The sequence below is a fragment of the Ipomoea triloba genome, chromosome 1 (genome assembly GCF_003576645.1).
Source record: "Ipomoea triloba cultivar NCNSP0323 chromosome 1, ASM357664v1".
Classification (NCBI taxonomy): domain Eukaryota; kingdom Viridiplantae; phylum Streptophyta; class Magnoliopsida; order Solanales; family Convolvulaceae; genus Ipomoea; species Ipomoea triloba.
Window position 1 is genome coordinate 37514333 of NC_044916.1, and position 11724 is coordinate 37526056.

Consider the following 11724-nt stretch of genomic DNA (forward strand, 5'->3'; position numbering starts at 1 on the left):
TTTTTTTTTTTTTTTTTTTTTTTTGGCAACGATATAATTAAAATAAAAAACAAAAAGCTGAACAGTAGATGATAAACACACACTTTTATTTATTAAATAATTTAATATTAATATCTTAAATGCATGGTTTTTCAAATTGAAAAATACACGTGCGTATATACACACCAACACACTTTTATTTAATAATTAATTAATACAAAATACATTATTATATATATAATATACGTACATACATGATGTTCATATCGAGTTCTCGATCATATATATATAAATATAGTAGTGTTTATTTTCTGGTCCAGATGATATATATTAACTTATACTTAATATATATGGAGCTGATGGAGGTTGGTAAACACGACCACAAATGAATTGAAACATGCAAGTAACCACACGTAAATTGAATTAAGGGCACTTGCGTCTGCCGCCGTGAGTGGTCTGGCTAGCGTAGCAGGGGCACACATCCTGGTTGCCGGAGGTTCCCGGCGGAACGCAGCCGCATCTGGCGCAGCAAGTCCCGCACGCCCGTTTGCACAGCCGCGGCCTCGACGACAGCTTGCACCTTGCGTCACACGACGCCCCACAATCTGCAGTTTTATTGTTAGTTTAACCAAAATTAATACAAAGAATTCATCAAAGATTTAGATATGATTATGGATTCGCGACGAACCTATCGTCCCGAGAAGAGAGCGGCCGCCGGCAGCTCCTCCATGCACGGCCGTCGTAGTCTCATAAGCTTGAGCCACGTGTGCTGTGAGAAACAGAAGGAGAATTGAAGCAACGAAGGCCTTAGAGATGGCAGCCATGGATGACCTACGATGTTTTATGTCAAGGAAACTAGGAATAATATAACGTAAGACGAGGGATGAAGAGTACAAGGTGTATGTATGGGTATTTATAGATGGTAGAGGGTGGCCTATGATATAACATCAGAAAAAAAGTTAAAGTTGGTAAACAAACTATTAATGCAATTATAATATGTCAACTACTATATAATGTGATGACATTTTTGTTACATTTCAAATGAGTAAATATTAGTGTTGGACCCATTGATATTTTGAGATGGAATACATGCTTCAATTTAGTATTAGAATTAACCCTTTGTCAAAGGTCATGGATGCAAGAAGATTAAGGAACATATAGAGAAAGCTATGAAATTTTGTGGCAAGAATTATTACGTAGAGTGTGGGTAGGGAAATGCATAATGGATGGTGCTATGCAGTGATCATCCAAGTGAAGCCAAGATGTTAGCCCAACTTGGTAACCTTTTTTGGAAGCATCTCGAATTTCATGCACGCATTTTATTTCCTTTTCATACACACTTATATGTCCAAACACGCCTGCTAAGACTCCGCTGGTACCAATTATTAGGACAATTCTAAACAAGTTAATTAGTCTACTTGATAATTACAAGATTTTAAATTTAATTTTTCGTTAAAACTATAACTTAACTTTTTAATTTGAACGAATTAGTGCAATTCAATATGCACTTTTAAGTAATAAAGTATTATAAATTTTCTCGTAAATCAAAGCTCCTAAATTCTTATCAATTAATGCTTAAGAGTTAGGGTCACACTTGTGTGAGACCGTCTCACGGATCCTTATTCGTGAGACGGGTCGGGTCGGGTCAAAGCACCATGCAAATGTCATACTTATATGTGCAAATCTCATACTTATATGCTCAAATATAACACTAATCAAAAGTACAATTTTTGTTACTTATAAGAGAAAAAGTAATACATTTTTCATAATAAGTAATGTTGACAAGTGCCTCTCACTTATAAGGGCAAATATAATACTTTTGAGGAAAAATGTAATACTTTTAAATCAAAATGTAAAAGTATTGTATTTTCCCTTAAAAGTATTACATATACCCTAATAAGTAAGAAAAATTTTATTCCTAATTAGTATTACATTTGAGCATATAAGTATGACATTTGTGCATATAAGTGTTACATTTGCATCTTGACCCGACTCGACCCGACCCGTCTCATGGTGAGACGGTCTCACACAAGTTTTTGCCTAAGAGTTAATGAATTGATTCTTAATTCAAACCTAGTGTTCCTTTCGGGCCAGCTAAGGTAGCTATATACGTGTGTTCTTGGTCCACTTCAAGTCTTTATCATTAATCCTGCCACTCATTCACAAAATTCTACCTTTTTTGATGTAAAGCAAATTACAAAAGTCGCTCCCAATATGAATAATATATAGTTGGCTCCGGCCAAAGTTTTGTTTTAGGTCAGATAAGATTCAAACAAGTTGTAGGGAGTTACAAATGGTTTACGACTAATGGTAAATATAAGGAGGCGGGTTTAGTATTTGGCTGTAAAACTCTTTATTCTTTATTTTATTTTTTTTACTGGTGAGGGTATTTGTGGGGTAGGTGACATGTTACTGTAGACTGGTCAACTTTGAAGACCTGTCTGATGGATGATTCTTTGAATACATATATGTTTTGTACTACTGATAACAACATGATTGACAATCGGTCCCCAACATTTTAATTTAATAATTTTTTATACTATACTGATATCCGCATCCCATAAAATTGAATAAAACTAATCTAAATTTTTCAGAAGGCCCTGTGTAGATACAAGGGAAAGATAAATCACACCATATACAATTATATATGCTTTTTTTTATATGAGAATGATGGATCAGTCCATAAAAAGAAGTACTTTTTTATTAAGCATATATATATTGACAAGTGCTGCTTCGATGATTATTAGGCGGCTATACGCGTAATAGGATTCCATCTTCCACTATATATCATTCATAAAAGTGGATGCGTGCCAATAATAAGCTCCAGCCTTTCTTTTCTTTTCTTTTAAAAAAATATATTTTTCAAGTAATAATTATAACTCAATTTGTTGTTTTGATTATTGAACAAGTTTAAATTATTCATAAGCAAAACTATAAATATTACATAACAAACATCTACAAATAATAAGATATAAAGACTCTTCACAAGTCAGTGAAACATAATTTTCATACTTGAAAAGTTTAATTTTTGTTAACATTTTCTTAGTTAAGCCAGTCACATGAGATCTTTCTAATATGATTTATCTCTCATATTTGATTTACAGACTATTATATAAAACAAGAACAGGTATACATTAAAAAAATCGTATCGGATAAATGTCGGATGGATTAGGGAGTGGCAGCATTATATTACCTGTAAGCTAAACTAAACAGCTGTAATGGAATATGACTTTATTTGGAGTTTAAGTAAGAAGATGAGGTCAGAGGTGGATGGATGGATATATATCTTTGACGACTTATATTATATTCCACAAATATTATTATTCCACAGTCGATCCCACCCCGCCTACTGAATCTACTTCAATGTATTTTAGTATTTATACCGTGTGGTTGAAATGGTTTAAATTTCTTTTAACTAATCAGCGGTTAACCAAATGTCAAGGGTTCGATAATTGATTTTGAATATGGAACAGCGTTAAATCTTCAAACCAGCTGTCCCAGCGTTAAATTCGAGCACTGTTGCAAAAATCCCGGCCTAGGACACTTAGGCACCCGCCTAGGCGCTAGGCGCTCCTAGACCGAGGCGAATTGCTCCCTAGGCGTCCGCCTAGGTGGCCAGCCGCCTAGGAGGCTGCCTAATGCCTAACTCGACCGACTAGGCCGAGTTGGTGACCGACTGAGCCGAATTTGGCCGAGTTAACTCGCCCAACTCGACAGAGTTAGCCGAGTTAACTCAAGCGACTCAGCCTTGTTAATTTTATTATTATATTTATATATATTTAAATTTATTTATTTATATAAATAAGAGAAGTAAGAGATATATATATAATATATATAATACAATATATGACATACACCCACACACATGAATTAATTTTTTGTTTTTATAGCTCCCCGCCTAGGTACTGCCTAGGCGCCGCCTAGACCACTTAGGTGCTAGGCGCTAGTCTACCGCCCGACTAGCGCCTACTACAACCATGAATTCGAGTATGAAAATATAATTAACCTTGGAGTATAATATATTCGCTTGCATATCTTTTAACTTGTAAATGAGGGAACAGCTCAGATTGAATTGATGCATTTGTCTTCGTCTTTTATTGATAACTTGTTATGGACGTCGCAATTGTCCTATCAGCTAGCTAGCCGCTGGCAAACAATTTGATTCCATTAATAACGTTTGGACGGGCTATAAGTCGTTAGCAATCAAATCTTCTAGTCACACTCGTACCAAAAATACAAAACACGTGTGATACTTTGATTCATAAAAATAATAATAATAATTTATTACTTGAAGGTGTGCTCAAGATGAAACATACTATATATGACCTTAACCGACAATTAAAGGAATATAAAGAAGTAAATCATGTTGCCCATAACTTACAGACTCAAATTGATCGCATAAATGACTATATGGTAGTTGTCATTACACCATATGTATATGATTTATGAAGTGTATATATGGAGGATGATTATGAACTGATGAATGAAGATGAGGAAAATGATAGGAAAGAAAGAGTAGGCTTTGAGAAGCCTTTGCTATCGAGCATTGTCTGGAATGACCTCCTTGTGCTGAAGGGTTAGGGTCCTTATATAGGTGCAGGCCCTGACCCTTCAAGAATAAGCCATTCGATCCTGACTCAATACTGGACAGATGCACGGAACTTATAGGGAAATATATTTGAGGAATAATCTCTATCACAAACCAAAAAGGTCGATATGTAATTCCCACCGGGAGTTGAAGCTAGTGTAGGGTGTTTTGTTGGTTATTATACTTAACCATATATGCATTTACATCAAATTAAACATCCCAGGAATATAATGCAATCACTTTCATTCACAATACAGATACATACACAAGCATCAAACATCCTTGTATCCTACCTAGACTATCTGATCTGTTACTTGTGCAATAGAACAAATACCTAGTATAGTTGCCCATAGTTTCGAGGTTACACTACTCCTGATGGAAGGCGCAGCACGAGGTTGCCACCAAGAACACTGCAACCAAAAGATACAAAATCAAACAACTCTCTTGAATCATGATGAAGGACGCGGGATTTTCGATCAGGCTATAATTTGAGATGGGGAAGTAATCTGTCAAATTGTAGGCTGGTATATACAACTATGTAATCTATACATATGTTATGCATTAAGACAGATATGAGCATCAGTTGCAATAATCAAAATTATTTGAGATGAGAATATACTGAGAGATTAGGACATACCTTTTAACGTAGTAGTAGCAGAAATCTGCGAGGATAAACGTTTGGACAGCTTCTGATAGGAGGACCATAGATGGCCACAGTCCATAGCCCAAAGCTGTAAGCAAGCGCCCCCGGGTGTCAATCATCTGTAAAGAAAGCCAGAAAGGTATTAATATTTGGTAGTATTATTGGGTTTTTGTAAGTTATCCTATAATGGCCTTCCTGATATAGCAATATAAACCAACAAATTAAGAAGAAGAAGTTTAGTGTACAAGTTTTTTGCAAAACCAAACCTGGAGAATCCAATGTGCACAGCTTAGGAACCTTGAAATACCCAGAGCGAAAACGTAATGAGCGGTGAATGGCTCAATGATCTAACACGAGACGAAAGCATATTAGAAGAAACGTAAAGGAGAATTATCAGAGAACTGAATCAGCCTTTGAGAGGCAATTCAAGCTATGTTCTTAGTTTTACCTTTATGTTCTGCATGACACGCAACTGAGGAAGCACTGAAACAGCTTCTAAATAAACGCAAAATGCCCAACAGATTCGATTGAATATGTGATGGTGTGTTGATGGATGAATAAGTAGAGATAATACAGCACAGGGAATCACCTATGCCAAACAAAAAGGGCATTAAAAAGAACTGATCGAGCTAGATTATGAAAGGCACAATGCGCTCTCTTCATCTCTTTATCAGCCATTGTGTTTCGAAAAAAAAAAAAAACTGATTGACACTATGTTAATTTAAAGGCATTGGAAGGCTCACCACATAATACAGGGGAAAGTTATCTTTGTCGCCCATGTAACTGGAATTTAACTGAAACCGGATCATGTAAATGACCCAGATAGTAGTTGCGAATGTAGCTAAGTCAAGCAGTGTGTGCACATCATATTCCATCACAACACTGCAGTAAAGTCTAACCGCCAAAAATATAGCTGTTAGTTCTTGTGATTTCAATGAAAGTCCTGAAAAGCATTTTGAAATAGACGAAAAGCAATCGAACCATCAGCATCGTGGCCAGAAGGCAGAAGACTAAAAGAGCAGATCGACAAAGAGGCCGGGGGACAAACTAATTCTAAAATTAGAGTTTTTGGACATAATTCCACAAGGAGAAGCTGCAAGTGTAAGCATTGATACTTATTGCAATCATAATAACACATATGAATCCACATGGCTTGTTACCAGGTAACTATAGATGTGCATATGTAACATTCACATCTGAATGATCACACTCATATTGAGTGACAGGACAACTCGTAGCTACTACTAGGGTGTGCATATTGAGTGCCAGGAAAACTCGTAGCTACTACAAGGGTATGCACTGAATAAACCCGTTTGTAATCAGACTCATATTCATGAGTTAACATTAAGGTCAACAAGCACAGAGAATCATTTATTAATCTTCACCTTTTTTTTATGGAAATGATATAGATGATGGAGTATTTTAAGCTCCCAATGAAATTCTATTACTAATCATAGGAAAGGGAAAAGGTAGCAACTTTCCCCCTTTAAGTATCAAAAAAACACAATGTTTAGTTTAAGGAGAGCCATAAATTAAAGAATGTGAATGTACCAGCGCAAGTTCTCTCTTTGGTGAGCTTAAAAATGAGGACAGAAATTCCTAGGGCATGGACAGCCTCGGCTGCAACAAAGAGGTTGTCGCGGTTTTCAACGAGGTGGCGGATGACAACGATGGCAGACAAGGAGGCTATGGCCGCAAGAAAGCCCTTCACTTTTGGCGGTTGCGCCTTCAGCCATATCCTCACGGCGTTGATCGGGCTCTTCGCTGCTTTCATTGTCGTGGCGACGCTTCTTCTTCTTCTTCTTCGGCTACTCTGTGCAAAGAGATATCCCTCAAATTTTCTGAACGTAACGTTGACGACACGGACATTGTATTTGACGAAAACAATGTAGGATGTTTTGTCGGTTTTGTACTGCTGTGCTAAATTCGAGGTGGAAATACTTTTTGGATAATAAAATCATTAACTTGTCCAAAAAAGACAAAAATTTTTAACTTCAAGGCTCAAACGATAGGATAAACGAAATCGTTAACGTGAACAGGATAGAGTAATTTAAGGACAATGGCTTTAAAGATGGGATACTTTAGAATGATAAGCTTTTATGTGTTACAGGTGATTGAATTGAATCAGCATAGCTATTATTAAAAAAAATAACGGGCCCGCCCACTCCCGAGGGCCTAAGAGGGGCGGGGGCAAGCTGGTCCTCCTTAGGCCCGCATTTTGGCAGGTCTCTTAGCCCATCCCGTCACAAAGGCAAGCTTTGGTGGGTCCCGCCCCGCCAGCCCGCATCAAAGCCCAAATTTTGACAGGCCTTTTAGCCCATCCCGCCACAAAGGCAAGTTTTGGTAGGCCTCGTCCCGCCAGCCCACATTGACAGCTCTACTAGCTAGTGAAACACATTTTTTTTAAAAAATAGTTACCAATTGTCTTCTTTAAAACGTTTCAAAAAAAGTCAGACAGTCATAATTGTCACTGATTATCTTAGGTGTTGGATAGTTATGACATTTCAGAATACGTAAAACAGTCATACTTGTCACGAAAATTTAGACTATGAACTCGTCTCAATGAGCAACATACACCATTGTTCGATAGCCGTGGTTGTTTTAAAAAAAGACAGTAAAATGTACATTAAGGATGTGCAGTCTGTCTGTAGATAAAGTATAGGTATATGAAAAGATCTTCTTCATGGATGTTTTGATGTTTACAGAAGAAAGTAAACATCAAAACATCCATGAAGAAGATCTTTTCATCTGAGGCAGCATCTGCCTGTCTTCCTCAAGCGCAATCATACCTATGTGAGATGGATCTTCCAGCATCATCCTTGCCACCAAGTAACCTGCGATTGACCACGTCTGGAACTTCCGGGCCTGTTTCCCGATGTAGCGCCCATGTTTCCCGTCGTAATATTCAGGCCAGTTGTCCTTCAAAAGGCGAGATTCGGCCAGCTCAATGGCCTTTCTCGCGATTTGGGGTCGGCCCGTCTTGATGCAGGCTGCTGTGAGAAGCCATAGCAGGACTGCAAGCGACATTTAAACTGTTTTGTCAGAAGTATTCATTGGATAAGATAAAAAGATAAAAGAGTTAAAAAAGACCATCTGTTAGCTGACTTTGTTAGCTGACTTTTTGTGCTTCAGTAGGTGACTTTTTGTGCTTCAGTAGGTTGAGAAAGTAAGTAGTTATGAACAGATACTACTGGTAAAAAAGAAAATTTACCTGGCCAAGATCCACCATTGTGGTAACTCCAGCTGGTGTTCTTTGGATCACATCCAGTCACAATTCTCCACTCGTGACCTTCCATGGCTGGATAACAGATCTTTAGAGGCATTTCCCCGACTAGCTCTTCCCATCGGGATTCAATGAGATCCATTATGGCCGAGGCTTGCTCGGGTGTAGCCAAACACGACAAGATTGCAATGCAGTTGCCCAAGCAAAACCAACGGAAGTCCATTCTCGCTGGACTTACGTTCCCAATGAAGTAACCGCCTCGAGTTGGCATGAAATCAAACACCCAATCTGGAAGAGAGTCTGGCATCACGTTAAACTTGTTTACTGCTGTGTGCGAGTACTCTTCTGTCTTGAAACGGTATATATCATTGAGCTGCTTAATGTCCAGCCAAAAGTAATTTCTCATGTGATAGCTTAAAGCATGAAGTCGTTTAACTATTTGATCAGTACAATCCCTACTTTCTTCGTCGTGCTTAAGCAGACGCAGGGCACATCGTAATGCCATAAAGAAAAGGGCTTGTATTTCAATAGGGTATCCATAAACTCCCTGAAAATAGAAATAACGTAGTCTATTACGAGACATGAATTTAGGACCTAAATGCGAGCCTAACTCATTTAGGCAAAGAAATCAAAATTAGAGAGTTTGATAAGCTAACCATCCTGCGATCAATCATAGAGCAGCCATCAGCACACAGCAGGGTCGGGAAGGTATCGAATCCCTCAGAAAGACATAAGGTCAGGATAAGTCTTATACCCCTTTGGCATTCGGGCAATTCGGCCAAGGAAGTGTCCCCTGTAGACTTTGTATACGCGCGAAGCAATATAATCCACCAGAAGCCTGAATCAACGGGAGCAACTCTACCGATAGCACTCTCGCCAAAATCTGCAATTATAGTCTCAGAGTTCCTAACGGGGTCATGGAGTACTTTGAAACTAGCCGGCAGAACTCCTTCCCCCAACTTGAACTTGTCTACCTTCTTCTCCCACGATTGGAGGCGAAGGGTTTTCAAAAGAAAATTTTTTACTATTTCAGGTTCACCGTTCATCAAGAAAGCTAGGGCACTAGGGATAAAATCCCTCAGAAATACCTGCCAAAAATGACAAGTCAAACACCTAGTAAAGTGTATACAAACCCCACATACACGTGACTAAAAACAATTGTAGCACCAATAATCGTGTTAATAACAATAAAGACAGTATTAGAAACATTGTTCGAGTGATGATCATAAAGAAGACTGTATAATGTTCACCTGATCATAGTTTAGCTCTTCTGTAGAATGATCGAGTGCTGCTATAGTCCCAACTGGTTGCCCTCGAAAGGAAACGATAGAGCGCCGCAAGGCTTCCCACGCCTCAGCTATTAAGGGATGCGGCTCAAAAGTATAAATCGATCTAGGAGTACTTATGGTAGACCTTCTTCCTGGAGAGTACATACCATCATAATGGTCAAAAACACGAGACGAGTTCTCAGGATTTCTGTATATTTGCCTCGGTGGAGAGTGACTTATGGACAGTTCACTGAAGGATCTTTCGTCAAATGATCTCTTCCTTTCTATGTTCAAAGGCCTCGGCCTTTCCAATAATCTAGCCAAATCAGAATCTCCAATTTCAAATAACGAGCCAGATTCATGATGTTTTGCATTTCCATTTTGAGGTGCATCCGAAGGGGTAGGTGACATTGTGGGATATTTTCAGAAACCTCCCAGATAATAACCAAACAGAATTGATGACGAACCTAAAAATCTGCATTCGGAAAAAACCAACAAACAAAAATCTCATGACTATAAGCATACCAACCTCGCAGCTAAAAGCTCAAAAACCAAAGCAGAAGCATTTTGCATTTTTGCAGATTAATTATGTCATTCCATGTTGCTCAACGCATAAATCTCTCAGCAAAGAAATAATGAATGATCACATAGCAGGTAACAGCATAAAGTTCGAAGAAAGGCAACAAAATCCACCCCTAAACCTCCTAAAGATTCCATCAAGAACTTGAGTCTAAAAACATCCTTGAAATCTCAGAAACAAATCCATAACTGCAGAATTCAAGTGATGGGTTTGACCATTACCAGCTGATTCAACACTTGATGAAAACAAAAACTAATTGGTAAATCTGTGAACTAAAGTATCATTAATCATACTTTGGAATTATCATGGACATTATATTATTATTTTACTACCTCAGACTAAAACAATACAAACAAATCAGTCAATTAATTCTTCCATTTATACTTTATTTTCATCTTTTGACTGACCAAAACAAGTCAACACAGCAAAGTCAAGCATCAAGAACAACTCCCATACTTGGTGAGATCAACCATGGCTCCTCTAAGCTCATCCCATTACATTTTAGAGAGGAATCAGATGATTAAACTAATCAAAATCCCCAGACAGATCAAAACAATAGTAATAATACCAACCCTAACAAACAATTTGAATCAGGGATGATCTTCAAATATAAATACAAAAAATATAAATAATAATCAGGGAAACATATACCTCGTAATTAACGAAGATGAGCCTTCGAACGCAACAAAAATATAAAGTTGAAGTCTTGAAGATGTGAAAGCAGTAGAAGTTTGACCCAACAGGACGGCTTATATAGAAGGCGATGGCGTGAGGTTAGTGGGCTGTCCGGAAACCGGGGAGTTCCGGTCAAAAAGGTTACACAGACTCGTACAGTTTTGACTTTTGAGCTTGGGCTTTTGAAGGTGACCGGCACGTAGGAAAGTCTCGGAAGATCCGATGATATTTTTGGGGAAATCTCAGACTGAGCTTATCATTTACTGCGAAAATTGAACAATAAGGATATTTACTTCACTCTCATCCAGGGAAGGAAGGAGATGACTAGATGATGACTCATCCAACGGTCAACAATAGACAATCCGACAGTTGTCGAGACTTCGGGGGGTACGATGATTACTATCAAGGAGGAAGGAGGATAAGGTAAAGGGTGTGTTTCTGACACTGTTTTGAGAATAAGGTAATATGCGGCATGTTTTGATCCCTAAATATAAGGCCTCAATTTTCATTGGTTTTTTGTTCATTCAATAAAATTTGAACACATAGTAAGAATAAAAATTAAGATTGGATTTTTAAAAATCTAAATAGGAATTGTAGGATCTAATTATATTTTTTTAATTGAATGACAAAATTATACTTTTACTATAATTTGCTGACTAATTTAAATATTTTTAATTTGGGTTTCTTTATATATAACCTACTATAGTATTAATAATTCTTTACATTATATCAAGAAGGGTGGTCGGATAGAGTATGATTTAAAATAGA

General features: G+C 37.7%; 3 protein-coding genes across 3 annotated transcripts; all 3 read right to left on the bottom strand.

Moving 5' to 3' along the window:
- Positions 1-156: 156 nt before the first annotated feature.
- Positions 157-876, bottom strand: LOC116029235 (snakin-2-like). Its single transcript, XM_031271143.1, has 2 exons — positions 668-876; positions 157-584 (listed from the first exon to the last, which is right to left on the bottom strand). The coding sequence occupies exons 1-2, from the start codon at positions 801-803 to the stop codon at positions 403-405; spliced, it is 318 nt and encodes a 105-aa protein (XP_031127003.1). The 5' UTR covers positions 804-876; the 3' UTR covers positions 157-402.
- A 3803-nt stretch (positions 877-4679) lies between these two features.
- LOC116029224 (ER lumen protein-retaining receptor erd-2.2-like) lies at positions 4680-7099 on the bottom strand. Its single transcript, XM_031271136.1, has 6 exons — positions 6762-7099; positions 5954-6153; positions 5659-5799; positions 5477-5557; positions 5205-5329; positions 4680-4977 (listed from the first exon to the last, which is right to left on the bottom strand). The coding sequence occupies exons 1-6, from the start codon at positions 6982-6984 to the stop codon at positions 4929-4931; spliced, it is 819 nt and encodes a 272-aa protein (XP_031126996.1). The 5' UTR covers positions 6985-7099; the 3' UTR covers positions 4680-4928.
- A 621-nt stretch (positions 7100-7720) lies between these two features.
- LOC116029206 (probable alkaline/neutral invertase D) lies at positions 7721-11322 on the bottom strand. Its single transcript, XM_031271118.1, has 5 exons — positions 10933-11322; positions 9684-10176; positions 9090-9521; positions 8422-8980; positions 7721-8224 (listed from the first exon to the last, which is right to left on the bottom strand). Exons 2-5 carry the CDS (start codon positions 10110-10112, stop codon positions 7929-7931), a joined length of 1716 nt encoding a protein of 571 aa, XP_031126978.1. The 5' UTR covers positions 10113-10176; positions 10933-11322; the 3' UTR covers positions 7721-7928.
- Between the last annotated feature and the right edge of the window lie 402 nt (positions 11323-11724).

Excerpts from the sequence above, each read along its gene's own strand:
- LOC116029224 (XM_031271136.1), bottom strand. The coding sequence starts at position 6,984 with ATGAAAGCAGCGAAGAGCCCGATCAACGCCGTGAGGATATGGCTGAAG. Across the intron at positions 5,558-5,658 it reads GTGTCATGCAGAACATAAAG|ATCATTGAGCCATTCACCGC; the intron begins GTAAAACTAAGA and ends GTCTCGTGTTAG. Across the intron at positions 5,330-5,476 it reads GTGCACATTGGATTCTCCAG|ATGATTGACACCCGGGGGCG; the intron begins GTTTGGTTTTGC and ends CTTTCTTTACAG.
- LOC116029235 (XM_031271143.1), bottom strand. The coding sequence starts at position 803 with ATGGCTGCCATCTCTAAGGCCTTCGTTGCTTCAATTCTCCTTCTGTTT. Across the intron at positions 585-667 it reads CTCTCTTCTCGGGACGATAG|ATTGTGGGGCGTCGTGTGAC; the intron begins GTTCGTCGCGAA and ends ATAAAACTGCAG.
- LOC116029206 (XM_031271118.1), bottom strand. The coding sequence starts at position 10,112 with ATGTCACCTACCCCTTCGGATGCACCTCAAAATGGAAATGCAAAACAT. Across the intron at positions 8,981-9,089 it reads CTATGATTGATCGCAGGATG|GGAGTTTATGGATACCCTAT; the intron begins GTTAGCTTATCA and ends TTCTATTTTCAG. Across the intron at positions 8,225-8,421 it reads CAATGGTGGATCTTGGCCAG|TCCTGCTATGGCTTCTCACA; the intron begins GTAAATTTTCTT and ends TGTCGCTTGCAG.